This window comes from Radiomyces spectabilis (assembly GCF_025331425.1).
Source record: "Radiomyces spectabilis strain NRRL 2753 chromosome Unknown BYT42scaffold_1, whole genome shotgun sequence".
Taxonomy (NCBI): Eukaryota; Fungi; Mucoromycota; class Mucoromycetes; order Mucorales; family Radiomycetaceae; genus Radiomyces; species Radiomyces spectabilis.
In genome coordinates this window covers 2,886,567-2,902,788 of record NW_026251926.1, presented here as the reverse complement: position 1 = coordinate 2,902,788, position 16,222 = coordinate 2,886,567, and the positions used below count along the sequence as shown (strand labels likewise).

General features: G+C 43.1%; 4 protein-coding genes across 4 annotated transcripts; 2 read left to right on the top strand and 2 right to left on the bottom strand.

The window, feature by feature from the left end:
• Positions 1-1,894: 1,894 nt before the first annotated feature.
• Positions 1,895-2,128, top strand: BYT42DRAFT_488447 (uncharacterized protein; the record flags this gene model as incomplete). The annotated part of the gene is made up of 1 exon (XM_051563875.1): positions 1,895-2,128. The coding sequence occupies one exon, from the start codon at positions 1,895-1,897 to the stop codon at positions 2,126-2,128; it is 234 nt and encodes a 77-aa protein (XP_051428834.1).
• Positions 2,129-4,868: 2,740 nt separating this feature from the next.
• BYT42DRAFT_610025 (ribosomal L27e protein family-domain-containing protein) lies at positions 4,869-5,573 on the bottom strand (the record flags this gene model as incomplete). Its single annotated transcript, XM_051571345.1, has 3 exons — positions 4,869-5,197; positions 5,273-5,327; positions 5,547-5,573. The coding sequence occupies 3 exons, from the start codon at positions 5,571-5,573 to the stop codon at positions 4,869-4,871; spliced, it is 411 nt and encodes a 136-aa protein (XP_051428833.1).
• A 794-nt stretch (positions 5,574-6,367) lies between these two features.
• Positions 6,368-8,112, top strand: BYT42DRAFT_554134 (casein kinase II regulatory subunit-domain-containing protein). The gene is made up of 4 exons (XM_051566553.1): positions 6,368-6,518; positions 6,595-7,209; positions 7,280-7,620; positions 7,679-8,112. The coding sequence occupies exons 1-4, from the start codon at positions 6,470-6,472 to the stop codon at positions 7,823-7,825; spliced, it is 1,152 nt and encodes a 383-aa protein (XP_051428832.1). The 5' UTR covers positions 6,368-6,469; the 3' UTR covers positions 7,826-8,112.
• A 659-nt stretch (positions 8,113-8,771) lies between these two features.
• BYT42DRAFT_488812 (CCR4-Not complex component, Not1-domain-containing protein) lies at positions 8,772-15,225 on the bottom strand (the record flags this gene model as incomplete). The annotated part of the gene is made up of 12 exons (XM_051563898.1): positions 8,772-9,064; positions 9,134-9,722; positions 9,801-11,489; positions 11,557-11,787; positions 11,864-12,177; positions 12,244-12,469; positions 12,540-13,683; positions 13,757-14,022; positions 14,114-14,311; positions 14,389-14,727; positions 14,809-14,922; positions 14,992-15,225. The coding sequence occupies 12 exons, from the start codon at positions 15,223-15,225 to the stop codon at positions 8,772-8,774; spliced, it is 5,637 nt and encodes a 1,878-aa protein (XP_051428831.1).
• Between the last annotated feature and the right edge of the window lie 997 nt (positions 15,226-16,222).

Here is a 16,222-nt window from a genome sequence, read left to right as displayed (position 1 = left end):
CATAGTCACAATTGGCAAGAAAACATATCATACCGTATAATGTCGGTTCGACAAATGAATCAACTGGCGACGCAGTTTGCTGCATCATCGTAGTTTAACTGACGATCATCAAATCATTGCTACTGTTTCTCTGTACCAATGTCGAATAATAATAAAAAAGCAGAACCGGAAAGAGCGAAAATGGCGACGACGTTACCTCCACAAAAACTGCTGTCAATGCAGAAAGTTGCTGGGTTACCACCGACCCCCAAAAAAAGAATGGTCACTCGGATGCGGAAGTATAATATACATTTTAAGAACATTGCAGAAACATGGGGATGAAATCGTGACACCATCATCAAAATGATTAAGAGCTTCCGCACGATAATCTTCATCAAATAAAAAAAAATCATCGACTGTTGTACAAAGAAATAGGATGTCTGCCATGAACATCATCCTCGAATTTACAAGTATCTGTTTTTATACAGTACAGTCGATAATAGTATTCCAATGCTTTGAAGTTCATTTTCTGGGGACCTCCTGGTGAGTGGCCCAATTCTCCTTGTTTATATGTTATAATGACGTACATTTCGGATTGTTATACCCACTTTCATAAGAATATGCGATGTCATCCTGTGTCATGATGTGTAATACCCTGGAAAATGATTGTTCTGACCTAAATATCCGGATATCTTGCAAACAATGACCCCACTAGCATTGACCGCTTTTTCTTTCAGCACTGAGAAAGGTGTGTGGAGGGCATACATGTTCTTAACTATGCGACTTTTAATGTGTTTTAAGACGATATAAGCAGCAGAGATAAAGTAATGCGATAGAAAAAGATGGAAAAAAGCTTGGAGTTTACAAAAGCGGAAAGGGAAGCAAGAGACGATCCATAGCTGATAAATATGAAACAAACCAACCGTTGGCGAGTTTATGTTGCCATCACCACCATCCCACAAAGCTAGTCGATTCCGTAACACAAGATCTTGCCTATTTAAAGTTACACAACCGTGCATTAAATTAACTTTTTGACGCAATGCTATTTTACGAAAGACTAAAATGTTTCGACCCGAGTAACTGGACTATATGTGTTTCTAAAAAGTTAGTCGGACGAAATTCGCTTAGGAGGGTATTTTCCCAAGTGAAAAGTCTATTGGATTGACCAGAAGAAAAAATTTGATGTATAACCATTTTTTTTCCGAAGATTCCATGTACTTTTTTTTATATATAACATCATTCATATGTATTCAAAATTTTCATAGAATGAGGTAAGTGATGATATTATGGCAGGCCAAAAGACTAGAAAAGGGTTAGTGGACAGATGGATTATTCTGGCATTGGAGCTTTATTTTAAAAAAGAACCAACTCCGTCAATGGTTATTGGTAAAAAAAACAAAATAAAAAAGGTATAGAAAATACCAAAGCATCAAATGTAACAATAGAAGGGGAAGGTTACAAAAAGGGTTCGCAAATGAAAATGCTTCATGCGAAGTAGAGTAGTGCCAGAATTCCGATTTTCCTAAAAGAGCAGGAAGTATGATGTCAATGTTGCTTCGCCTGATTTGACAAGGGGAGCACACTGAACCTAATTTGGATGACCCAACTTGGATATTAAAAGGGTGCAGCAGTTTTTTCGGCCATTGTCGTATCGCTCACTCTTCTTTATTTCAACTGGTCTTGTTGTTGTCTTCTTTTTCTTTTATTGTCTCCAACTGTCTCTCCATTTCTCTCGCATTATACCATGCCTAACGGTTATATGTCTATTGACGCACTTGTCTCCTCCTCGTGCAATAACGATCCATCGCCATCGTACTCCCATCTGTCATCGCCAATCTACCAAGATTCCTTCGACCAAGCCTCGACGTTACCTTCGCCACCCGCTGAACATTCTTCTCTCCCAAAGAAATTATCCATGTCGTTGGACGAACGACGGCGACGAAACAAAATTGCGTCGGCAAGATACCGCGCCAAAAAGCAGGAAAAGGTCAAAGCAATGTCGTCCAAAGTCAATCAGCTCATGGCTGTCAACGCCAATTTACAAAAGAGTCTTGAAATTGTTAAACTGGAAAATGGGGCTCTGCGAAGGCTTGTGCAATCATTGATGGCGCAGAAAGAAGCAAGCACAAAACATTTACCACAATCTTAAATCTAAGTTACTTCGCCACTGCCATCTCCATGACTATCATATACCCCTCTCCCATTTCCTGAATTCATCTTTTTTACGGAAGCAATTGCAACACGGAACAAAAAGAGAAACGAGCTGTATGCTTGTCATTTGCCACCATAAGAAATAGGTCGTCGACTGCGTGGGCCTTTCTTGTCATATGCACGCCTGCTTATCCAACCTAGCCCTTTCAATCATTTTACTTTCTGAATAAAAAAAGGTCACCTCACTTGATGAAGCCATAATATACCATTAGATATCTTTTTTCCCCTCTTATTTTTTGCTATTGTTATGTCACGTCGATAAGAGTACAGTACAATCTAAAAGACCAGAAATAAAATGCTCTTTTCCGCTGTTGAACCTTAACAAAAGTGGAAGGAACCATCGTATCATTACATTCAATGTTTGTCGTTTCTATTTCGCAATCTACCTGACCGTTGACAATCCTTAAAACCCGGCCATTGCAGAATACAATGACTGTGGGAAAGCAGGATTCATTTCGTCAGGTCTAGATGAAGTGATATTCCTTATAAAGTATGATGGTGTCATTGATGACGAGCCGCTTTGTTGACAATGAGTTCAAACTGTACAGAAAAAGGTATGCTGTGTTGCGTCATAGCCGATCGATTTCAAAGTCTATCATATCACACCAACCAAGGTCTACCTCTTCCATCTTCTGTTAGCTTCCATGTATGCATTCTTTTTTTGCAAGATGGACAACATAGAGAACATATCACCAGCGCGCATCACTACCTTGTATTATTATTGAATTCGTACGCCATTTAGTTCTGTACGATGTGTAGCCGAGCTAATGATAACAAGGGAGAAAAAAGTACACTAAAATCGCACCGATCGATCGATGTGATGTGCGTTACCTTAAAAAAAATTGTCAAACGAAAAAAATAAAAAGGAAACTGGAAGAACCGGCTAAATCGGTGGATGTATGTCATCAGAATTTCTTATTTTGAGTGCTGCATACACGGGACGTGTTTTTTTTATTCCATTTGCATTGCTGATATTATGATAAGGAAATGGCAAATGCTTCTTCATACGCCATTCAGCGCCATTCCACAGCGGTTATCATGTTCTTATTATACCCATCCGCAGCTGGATGTTCTACAATATTGGATCCGTGAAGAGTGCCCTTGTGTGGCGTACCATAGACTGTACACAGTACTACATTAAAGAATTACGTCCATCAACGAGTTGAAACCGATTCTTTTGGTTTCTATATCAAAAATTCTACATTGTTCTATATATTCTACGTCTGTCTGGTATAACTGTGAACATGTGTTACTAAAAATTGCAATTTGAAAAAAGCATGTCCCAGATTGGTTGTCAGTTTGACCAGTCAAAATTCTCAGCATGACCAGAAAAGATTGGCATTCGTCGATGTCCTCTTGTTTTTTGAAACGGTCAACTTTAATTCATGTAACCTTTCGATCAAAGCGTCAAGGTTGCACATGGCTAAAACTCCTGCATTTCTCTTCTTGTTTAGAACCACATGGAAAAATCAGGCAAGGAGATTAAGAACCACAAAGACGCATGTACGTTTTACTTTCCAATCACTGGCGTTATCCCAGAATTTTTTTTTCTTACTGCATCTCACCTTCCATCACCATTTGCCCACTGTCCATGTGAACAACAGCCTATCCCCATGCATCGTTGCCCCTCTCCTCCTTGATCAGTATAATGAAATAAAACTTTCATAGTAACTGAAAAAAAAGGATATCATAGCCTCTATGGATGTTAGGTACAAGGTGTAATGCTGACCACTATAATCGGGCGGATCGACCGAAAGCCAGAGAAAACGGATGGCTCAGAATCGGTTACACTTTTTATTTTACGCCGATCAGGATACAGGGCGAGTAACCAGGCAACTATTCATATAACGTTGGTTTGTTATTATTTACGGTCTTGATGAGCTCTGATAAACCATAATGCAAAAGGCGGATATCTATCAGTCGTTATCCTATAAAGTCATAAGCATCGTTTTTAGAAAGAAAAGTGATAACTCCATGAGTTTATTTTTATATGAGTTTTTATAAAGATGATGGTAACTAGGTATCCTGAAAACCGATAAAATCATTTGGTGGTCGCAAGTGAAAGAGGCATCACCTTTGAGTTATGATCTATTCCTCCTCGTCATCAATTCCCTTATCATAAGACAACGGCAGACATCTAAAAGGACGTTATGGTATAGATGTCATTTTCGACGCCTCGATTGCTTGAGGCAGGCGATAGTGGACCATCGGACGTGTAATGTCCAATACCATCATGGTGTCCTATTGTACGATTGTAGATGTTATGATAAATCTTTTGTATTCTTCTTAGTTTGCCGGCATTTTTTCACATAATTGACCTCCCCATTATCCATGCAGAATGCAGCTTTAGTCTTACTACTCAATTACATTTTTCTCTTTCGCCGCTTTTCCAGCACAAGAATCCAGTGATACACACTCTCTGCGCCAATGCTACCCCAATCACTCTCCGGAAAATCCACTGGATCAGACGATTACGAGTATCGATCGTTCACCATCCCTTCAACAATTTCGAGCTGCTCTACATCACACAAGTTCCCCCAATATCTGTGTAGCTGCTTTCCTTTGAAAAAAACCCAAATCATATCTGCATTATTCAAGAAATCAATCAAGGGATAGCTGATAAATTTTGCAATGAAAGTTTTTCAAACATGATGTTGTTGCTTATTCCAAAAGTACATTTAGAATCTAAGCTTGCTGAAGAACCACTTGTTCTTGCCAGTCTGGTAACGTTCTTCGAAGAGCTTCTTGATGGTCTTCTTGGCATCCTCACGCTGGGTGGGTTCCTTGAAGGTTTCAGCAGAAACGGTGCCCTTGATCTGTTCCAACTCCAAGCCGTAACGCGTAGGCATCATGTGGTTGTAGTTAACGATCTTGACGAAAGGCTTGACCTTGGAGCGCTTGGCAACCTTCTTCTTGCCCATGGCCTTGGTGACCTTCAAGGGGTAACGTTCAATGCCAGCAACAACAGCATAACCATAAGGTCTGTCCTTGGTACCCTCATCGTGGTCTATTATGAAAATGGTCGCGATTAGTTTTTTTTGGGTAACCTAATTGGCTTAAGGTGAAATCCATGACAACGTACTTCTAACGACAACGGCCTTCTTGCCAGCGTAACGACCCTGAAGGATCACGACAACCTATAAACGTAACAAATGATGGAGTTAATTCATCAGCCTTCATAAATCTCGAGATTTCGGAGGACGACAGCGATGAACAACGGGATGAAGCTTTTTTTGGAGGATGGTCATGGTTCTTTCATCTTTTGTTTTTTTTCTCGAGTAGGAAAGCTGGGTCATCATCGATCATCCATCCTTGCATCCATCCCTTGAAAGATCGTTTTCGTCGTGGATCAGTACCTTTCCGGCTTTGATAAACTTCACCATGGCTGACTAAATAGTGAAAAGAGAGAACGTTCAATGGCTTCTGGATTCAACAAAGATGGCCACCGGGCTGTCACTTCCCGGTGGCTGTGCCGCGCTCATCGTTTGATTGGCCGATATTTTTCTGCGGTCGGAGCTTCCTTACGGTCCGGCAAACGTCACGACGCCGCACCTTTTTAACTCCCGCTCCGTGTCAACTCGCTTCTATTTCATCCAAAAACGATCGACAGTAAGCTCTTGTAAGGACTATTCTCGTCTCAGCCATCGACCAATATCTAGTCTAATAAAGTCAAGCATGCGATTCCAGGAGGATTTTTAAAAGTCAAAGACAATGATGGGCATACCGCATTATAATGACCCTGCTTCATAATATGAGTATGCAAACGCGCGTTTCGCAGAGTACTTGCTTGCAAGTCTCGCCGCCGATTCTCTTATAATAATTGGAGTCCGTTAACTCTGACCAACGCGCAAGAGCCAAGAGCCACTCTTTAATTGTCGTTGCAAGCATTGGAAGAACTTGGACAGCTATTCATGTATTCCGTCAAAAATAAGCAGACAATTGGACTTTTTTTGGGGAGATTTGCTGTAGGAGCAACTATAGCAAAGATAAGCGCCCACATGTATCCATGTTGTTGGCTCCTTGAAAATACTAGTGGATACGGTCAGTCAGTCCAACTAGGCGCACTTTGTCACAATCGTCCAAAAAGTGGCCGCATTGAGGTGAGGCGGGAACAGGGGGATTCAGGTTAATGATGGCCTGGGTGATTTCATACTCAGACGAAACATAGCCTGTTGCACGATGATGACATTTTTGTCAGTGATGAACCCACCAAACGGGAAATATCTCGAGGCGCAGAACAGTGTGAACTCTATTTTTGCTTCGTCTCCGCGTGTCTGTCATGGACAGATTCTTTTCAAGCACACACGATCCAGCACAAATTTTATACGGTACATCCAAGCCCATGTTTTTATAATTGTGAATGCGTCATAACACTCATTTTTTCTCTTGTTCTGTTGAAAAAAGATTCGAACGATGACGATGATTCCCAAGGCAGCACAACTGAATCGTTGCAAAGTTGGATCACCTGGTTCTGCTCGTTACCTGGACACGAGTTTTATGTTGAAGTGCCCGAGGATTTTATTGAAGACGACTTTAACTTGACCGGGCTCAGTGCTCTCGTACCCTATTACAACGATGCGCTGGAAATGGTGCTCGATCTCGAATACGACGAACATCTCGACGAACTCGAGTATCACGGCGAGGACGATTTTGACGACGATACCGACGAGGAGGATCAGAATAACAACAAAGATGCAGACGACGGGTTTTGGAAAGAAGGATATCATAAACTTCGAAGACGTGGTAATTCCGTCAATCTACGCATTATCGAACCCTATGCTGTCATGCTTTACGGGTTGATCCATCAACGATATTTGTTAACTCGCGACGGACAACGCATCATGGCAGAACGATATATTGCTGGTCAATTTGGTGGTTGTCCGAGATACTATTGTAACAACTGTCCCGTATTACCTTGCGGTCGCTATGACGAAACAGGAAGGGAGAGTGTTCGGATGTATTGCCCAAATTGTTTCGATCTGTACAGTCCTCCCGCTTCAATACATCATTGCATTGACGGTAAGCGAGAAGAAAAAATTTATAAAGGAGGGAAGGGCAATATGACTGACATGTTCAATTCCAAAAAAAGGCGCTCATTTTGGCACATCATATCATCATCTCTTATTGTTAAATTTTTCGGAATTACCGACCATGAAAAACCACATCTATCAGCCTCGCATCTTTGGTTTCAGAGTCAATGAAAAATCCCGAGCTGGTCCTCGAATGCAGTGGATACGAATGCGTCCACCGCTCACCATCGATTATGAGGATGAGGATGAGGATGAAGATGAAGAAGACGACGACGATGAAGAGGAAGATGAACAAGTCCACGACAACAAGTTTCGAAATGTAAATAGTACGGAAAAACACAATCACCAAACATCAAGGGGTTTTTCTGGAAAGGATCCTGCAAGTGTAGTAGTAACCAAGGTAAGTGGGTGGTAAATAAGACACTCCGATGGTCATTTGTATCTGACATTTTGTGTAGAACCAGGCATCGTCATCGCAACGCGTACCAGAACCGACCTCACCACAACCGGAAGAAGCTGAACGGATAGCCAACTTGACACGCCAAACAGAAGGATGGCGTATCCGAGATTCTAGCATCAACAGTTTCTTCCGGCGGTGGTTGTAAACTGGGGCATTGGGTGCGAAATGAGAATCTCATGATAAATTAATAATCTCTGGTGTTTGGTTTAAAAAAAACGACCAAATGCCAACGTTCTATGTATATGAAAATAAAGAAGAAACCCCATTTTGTATTATTATCCACATGTCATACATTAGATCTGTCATTCCCCTCACTCCTCTTAGCTTTCAAGCCCAACCACTTCAAAAAGCTGACACATTTTTTTCTAGTGTTTCTACTGTGCATACATGCCGTACTTTACAGTAAAGATCACCATCCCCCGAGGAGGCAAGGGAACGCCTCCGTCTGTGAACTCTAATGACAATGATGTTTACAGCGGAAGTTGTGCATCTTTGTTTGTTTTGGTAAAACGCTCTCATTACAAAACTTTCCTATGCGCATTTTTCGCGGGCTTTGGGAGAAGGTTTTTATCATTTGACTCTTTTTCCTTTTTCTATTGTTTGCAGCGCTGTGATCCGTTCATTATCTTTTCAGCTTATGATAACGAACTGGAATAAAGGCTGCAGTTGACGCACCCATCGCATACAGTAGAATGCACAGCCTTCTATGGCGCTGATGCATGTTCTGTGTTTCTTACAACACCGGCTGTGTTTGGAAGATGTTTTGCATTGACCTATATAAAAGGTTTACATGAAAAGAGCTCAGAGATCCTGTTCGTGAAATTTAGTTGGCGCAAAAAAGAATCAGTGAACAAAAGTAAAATGATATGAACAACAAAATGGGTTTCTATTAATACTCTGGAGTTGATGTCACTATGAAGATATTATAAAATTAATGATGTGCTTTTCTTTTTTACATGAATTGAAAGATGACAAGTGAAATATCCTTCTGGATCGACGTGCATTATTTAAATTTGATTGATAGATCTAAAGAGGCAAAAATGAATTCACACATTTTTTGCCTAGACATTTCAACTCTTTTTTTACAACACTTACCTAGAAACACTTTCAAAAAGGCGCTCGATATCCTTCGCGCAACGAGTGAATGAATGACTCCAGAAATTGTAGCGTGGATTCTTGATAAGTTCCACAAAGGTGATCAAAAGTCCCCATGGATGCGGTCGATTCACAATAAGCCGCTCCAATAAGACTCGTGTAATCTGCTCCTTGATCCTTTCCTCGGAGCATTCCGCAAACAAATATAAAAGAACGCAGCTAAAGTAATGGGTATGACTGTTGGGGAATCGTAATTGATTCGCGATCCCGCTAATGAAAAAGTATCGACCTGTCCCAACATAAAGATTAGTGGTTTGGTTCGTTTTACGCGTGTTAATATTCATTTTTCTCTCATTACCTTGCGCATTCAAATCGGACAGCAATCTTTGGAATATTTCTTTGGGCGCGCCTTGATTGACGGGAATTCCTTGCTCAATGCCACGCAAACCAACATGCAAGATCAAAGCGTTCAACATCGTGGCGTTGTAGGTCACGGATCCGTCCAACTCATCTTTGGAACAAAAACGTTCTTTCAATTGCTCCAAAAATGCCGCGGGCTGTTGCGAGTCCAGGTAATCATCCAGGTCTTGCTTGAACGTATCGACAGCTAGAGGTTCAAGGTAATTCGACAGAATGCGGGGGGCTTGGTTGATTTCAGGCAAGAGATCGACTTTCAGGTTCGGCGTGAAAGGGTCAGGTAAACGCATGTGTCTTGGAAAGGCGCTGAGGATAAGATTGCGAAGTTGAATACAAGTATGCGGAATCACATCACACAAGCTGGAATAATAGTCGCACAAAAATTCGGGGAAATCATGCAACAGGACAAGCAGAATACGCAAAGTGCCGCGATATAACATGCGTGTCGTATCTTGCAATACTGTTCCCTGCAAAAATGGAGCCAAAAATTGGAATAGATCAATCAACAGACGTTGAAATGCTGGCCATCCCTAAAAAACCGACACAGATCCATTATTTAGCTGATCCGCATAGATAAGCTGTCGCTTTTTGTATTCCCCCCCATTTACCTTTTCATTTTCTGCAAGCAACAGCTTGGGAACGAATAACCGATGAGAGATCAACTGAATCCAGGCAAAGGCAAATCCCGGCAAGTTGGACGGTCGTAATGTGTGGAACATATTGCTCAGTGTCAGTAGTAAAGAGACACCAATGGGTTGCAATTGCTGTTCATTGGCGTGTAAATCGGATAGCAAGCTGCTAAACATTCGCAAAAATGGACGTTGATCGAATGGTTGTTGTCGCTGCTCATGATGATGCGCCAGGACGAGGACAATCACAGATACCACCTTGTCGAAAAAGACGACTTTGTCTGCATACAGACTGCCTTCCATGGGCACTTTCAACAGACCGACAATCAACTTTGAGAAAGCATCAATGGGCTGATAGGCCAATCCGGGTGATTGGCCAGGAATCGGTTTGAAATTTAATGCGTGCTCGATGGACGCTTCAACACATACGCGATAAAATAAGGAGGCAGCATCTTCCACTTTGAAAATGTGCTGCTGGGCGAGTTGAGTGATGAAGGCGACATGGGCTTTCTCTGTGGTAGATGGATGCTGATACAATCGCACCCATTCAGCAAAGAGGAACTGCACACGTTCACGAAGACCAGCTTCTTCTTCTTCTTGCAACGAATGGGAGGGAGTCATCTTGGTTCTTCGTCGCTTCACTTCCTCCAATAACATTATCACACTTTCGGGTGGATTACCAGGCAGACGATGGAACGCTTCTAATGACATCGCATACTCCTTCTCGGTCGCGATTGGTGGTTCTTCCGACAAACAGCTCAGAATTAACCGGGCCGCAAAGTCAATGGCGCTCGCTCGTCCCGCATCGATCAACGTGGCGAGGACTTGATCCTGCTCAGAGAGATCGACCAGGCCTGCCTTGATCAACGTCACCGTCACAGGTACATTGTATTTGCGTTCGTCGTCTGCATGCGTGAGCCACGAAATCACCAAAGCCGCCACGTTTGCCGAGATTTCGCACAGTTGTTCCAAAAGGACCACATACATTTCGCGTCCCAGCTGGGTTTCACTCTTGTACAGCAATTGAACCACTTTTTGCGCAAACGTTCGAGCCGCTTCCGTCTTGTCAAAACTCGATACCGCCAGGACCAAGATTTGTCGTATAATTAAACGGATATCGTGCCGTGCCGGCAGTGATGCAAAGCTTGCCACATTCGTTTGACTCACCAATCCTTCCAGTTCGCTGATGTATTGAGCAAATCGTTCAAGAATTTGATGCGCACTCACTTGGTTAGGCACCCCGTTCATTCCAGTCGCAGCAGCTGCAGGTATCGTCACGGGAGTACCATTGCCACCGTAACCATGACCGTAGTTGGGATATCGATTTTGTCCCGGAGCCTCCGCGTCTGCCGAACCAACGACGGCGGTCGTTCGCGGGATTCTGGCAAAGTCCTCATAAACACGCAACTGAGCCAATTGAAGACCGTTGGGAGCTGCACGCAGAGGACTAGGTAACGCTGTAGGGTATCTTGACATGCTCAACATTTCCATGTCGTAAAAAGCTTGGCCAGGTCGCTGTTCCCGATGTTTCTTGCGCATAAGGAAAGCCGCCATCAACGTTTCATCCACTTCCATCACGGCTCTATCCATTGCCGCCTTTTCAATCACGGCACAAACCAAATCCAAATTGTCCGCCACCGTGATTAACGAGGCTTGTCCAGCCACAGCCTATAAAGATACGAATAAGCATTCTCCAATGAACCATGTCAACTGCACACAACGCGTTTTGGCTTACCTCTGACAGTCCATTCGCCATAAAGATGGTTCGCAAGTTTCCAGTCAAACTGAGACGCAATGGTTCCTTGCAAGTCACCATGGCGAGCGATCCTGCCAAATTTTGAGCCATCAAATGAGCGGCTTTTCTCATCTTGTTCTCATCGCCTTCCATCACAAAGTCCTTGTTCACCAGCTCACGGGTCGATACTGAAGCAATCGCCACGGATCGTTCCACCACAGGATCGATAATCTAGGGTGTGAAAAATACAAAGATCAGTCTTGGTGTTCTTTTTTTTTGCTTTTTAATTCGCTCTTCAAATGCTTACTTCGCGGATGGTTTGGGTAATGGCTTGAAGAACCCAGCGTTTCGATACAGGTTGTTGAGTATAAAAGATGATTTGAGGATTAAACTTGATGTAAGGTGCTAGGTTCGGAAGAGCGATCGGCGATTCTTCCACAGGTAGATTAAGCCCCGTTTCCAACGCTGACACCGAAAGCAGTGGTTTCGCACTGCCCAATGCATTCATGGCCGGCAGACCGTGCACGGGTCCATTGACGAGTTTCTCGTCGGTGGCCATAAAAGTCGCCTTTATTTTATCTCTTGCCGGTCGATCTTGCAGAATGGAGGTCGCGTCAATATCTGTCAAGAAGTAATCAGTCGGTCAGTCGGTCCGCCTAGTTAACACATAATATGGACCACACTCACCTTTGAGCTCGAGACTCAAACTTTTGCATAAAACTTCAATTTCAAACTTGAGATTGAGTTTAAGATCGGCAGACTCGTAGAGCTCCACAAGTAATCGCATGATCGCCATCAACCATGGATTTGGCGGCTTGAACACCCTGCTTTTACTGCATTGCTCCAGCACTTTGCAGACAAAAGGAATCACCACGATCAAACGATTGTAATCAAAACCTTCCAGTAAAAGATCCTAAAGCGAATTAAAAACCGTTAGCTACATGGGGTTCGTGATGGCGGGTCTCTTCTAGTTCATACTGTACCTTGAAGGCAATGTGTTTATGCTTGATAGGCTTGTTCCTCGCGAGCGTCAATGCACCTAGCCATGCACCCAAATTCTTTAGCAAGCTTCGTTCCGAGGAGGAAGAGGCAGTTTTCTCCGAATTCAAGAGGATTTGGATATTGACAATGGTTTCGCGTAAGACATGCTCAAACAAGAGCCGACTGCCTACACCATCGAGTAGCAGCAGATAAAGATCATGATAATTTGGTTCGATGCTAATGCGTTTCACCACGAAGTAACTGCTGAACCACTCATACATGGAATCGGTGAGTGATTCCAGCAAATCGGCTGTTTTGGTTTTCAAGTTGTTTCGGGCCACATTGTTGATGATGAAAAGAACCTTGTCTTGAATAGCTTCCGAGGGGGTAATGTATTGCACATCATCGCTCGACTTGATCTTGGGAGGAACATGCACGGATGCAAATACGACCGTTGGCTGGACCGGAACATCGATGGGTGTTGGCACAGGACTGGCAGTGACAGAAAGATGCGGAAGGCTGGGTAATCCGGGCGAAGCTTCTTCTGACACTGGTTGCTGGGCTTGCAACGCAGTCCGAATTGACTGGAGTAGTTCTGGATCGGCTTGTTGCAAGTTGGGAATCTGCATTAACCGGGTACAATACTGTGGCCATTCTGATAATCGACTGCGGAATTGGGTGAGAGCACCCACGCCAAAGTTGAACATCTTGCTTCCAGGTGGGTTGCGAAGTGCATCCAAAATACAACGCAAAGCGATCCCCAGCGGAACATACGATACCAACTGATGCTGAATCAACTGACCGAATAAAACGCTGGTAATGGCCAATTCTTTCTCTGGGTACTTGGGAAAGAAATGGTATTCGTCAAACAGATTATGAATCATACATGCAAAAACGTCTTGATCGCGCGCGTCGTTGGAAGTGCTCAATGTCTTGAAATGAGTAATCATTTGGTCAATCGTCATTTGGCCGTTATAAATTCGCTCATAGTTTGAATTGGCTTCCTCTTCAACGTCTGGTTTGAACGATACATTGCTGGTGTTTCCATTTTCATCCTTATTGGGCGCCGTGTTCGTAGCCGAAAGCTTGGGTGCATAGAGTTTATGAATCCCATTGAATACTTCGGTATTGTCGGGCGACATGGAGCTACAAATAAAGCAAATGTTAGCAAAATGATGCGACACCTATGATCTGCACACAGTCTCGTCATGAATTTTACCATTCGGATAGAATTCGCAAAAACAAGGTCGCCGTTTCTGGAGCCAAAGGAACGGTCGTCAAGGGGGCATTGGTGTTGTAATGGGCCACTTCGGCTGAATGTTTTTGATGCAAAAATGTCAAACAGGCATAGATAAAGGCATCTTGTTGTGCTTGAATCTTTTCTTTCAGCCATTTTCCCAAGTTCAGATACTCGTACCGAGATGCAAGCGCCGCTAAATCGATATTGAATAGCGAAGCCGACACATCCAGCATCGTTGGCAAAATCTAACAAGTCAAGAGGGGTTGATATCAACGTGAGTTGCTCTCCCTCCCCCCCACCACACATCCTACAATAGCCTTTTACAAAATGATGTACCTTTAACTCGTTTGTGAAATCCAGAATGCGTGTCAACGAAGTGGCATCTTTTGTATACATTTCTAGTATGGTTTGTGTATAAAATTCAGGATTCAGTTGCCAGAGCTTGGTCATGACCAAAAGACTCGCGCCATTGCCGCTTGAAAAAAAATCCAACAATTGTATGACGAACTTCCGATGTAGGGCCGTTGTGATAGGCTAATGATACAACAATAGGTTGATACACATACACAAAAAAAAAGATTACAACAGTCATTCATTGTTGAATAATTTACCTGGATTTGGAAAAGGCTGAGAAAGACCAACTCTGGATGTCGTTTCGCCATCAATTCCAAGAAAACTTTCACGTCGTCCGCGACCACGCTGTCTGCCATGCCCATAACACATTCAAATAGATCGAGCGAGTTCAACTGTTCCTGGACAAGTAAGGCTGCCTGGGTCTGAATGGCGTGGCTGGACGAAGCAAAATTGTCCATGGCGATCACCGGTTTTGAATAGCACGGCAAGGACAAGAGTGTCGAGGAGGAATTGGCGAGCTGATACAATGCACTCAATTGACCTTTGAGATTGGCCCATCGACCGAAAAACACATGCGCAGGAAACGGTTCGTTACCCTGTGATGAGAATCGTGGCGTTGAATGTCAAGATAACTGAAAAAAAAACCCTCCAATTTTCCCATTGCAGATCAAACAAACCTTGGGACTGCATTTCCACGCTTCAAGAAGGATTTCCAAGCCTTTCGCATCGTAGAGAAAGAAATGCTCATAGTCCAAATATTTCATCACTTGCGTCCAATCCAAATGAGGTGCCTAAATTTCCCGGTTGCACCAGCGAGTCAGCACTTCCCAGCAAAAACAAGTAAGACCCTCGATACCGACCTTTTCATTCAGGGCCCCCATAAAATGAGTGATATTCCAACTCGGCTCTTCGCTTGATGGTCCTGTGCCAACGCCACTCATGTTCGTATACGTGCGTGCCATACAACCCAATGTCTCGGCGACATCCGATTCCTCAATTTCTCGTGGAAATTTTGATAACAAATCTTTTGCAGCCGCCACCGAATGACAACATTCGTAACCAGCCTCTAAAACCATCTTACTAATGGCCACCATACTGGATTTTGGGTCTTGGGAACGATCACTGTAACAAAAATGGTTTTTAATTGGGCTGTGGTTTACGACTCTGTGATCTTGGGATACTTACTCTGTCATACTAGGAATGGCCGACGGGTGATCGATTTTGGAGCGCCCCTGAAGATGAATGGTACCGTTATCGATAAAAGATTGGATATCTTGGTCAAGAAAGATGCCTGAATCAGCTGTCTGCTGAATAGCTTCCAATACCCAAGCTAAAGCCACTTCCGGAATGTAGTCAAGCTTTTTCAATAACTCGTTGGCTGCTCGAATGTTCTGCGCAGCAATTATTTTGGCTAAGGTACGGTCAGTCTTTTTCCCTTTTTTCTTATTACACTTTTCCGGGCACCAAAAAAAAAAAAAAAAGAAAAAACTCACCTTGACCTGAGAGATCGACTTTTTCGGAAGTCAAAAGGACTGCTGAAAGAATAAATTTATCGAGTGCGTCGAATTCAAGTGCGTCAAGAAAAGGCTCAAGACGAATATGATGAGCGGATTCCGATTGAGTAAATGCACGTAAAGCTTCACCACAGCTGATCAGGGCTTCGGTTTTTGAACGACCTTGGGTTACAGCGACGTTTTCTTTGAAAAGACGAAATGAAGCTGATGTCGTATCTTCCGTAGGACCTTTTTTATAGCGTTCGGAAAGAATAAATCGTAATAGATGCTGACGAATATCTTCCCCGTGCGTTTCAATAAGCTAATTTCGTTAAAGGAAAATACGATTAACAATGCACAATCGTGACGAGACACATCCATTGAAAGGAAGACTTACTGATTTGATTTCTGCTGCGTTGCGAGTGTAATTGTCGTTGGTTAAACTGGAAAGGAGTAGGATGACTTGAGCTTTTACAATTCGCGTCAGACTTGATTTTTGAGATTTGGAAGTAATGCGTTCAGAGACCGATGACGATCTAGGGGTGCTTGCTGTAGGGGAACTCGGAAACTCTATATCGCTGCTCATACTTGCTGAGCG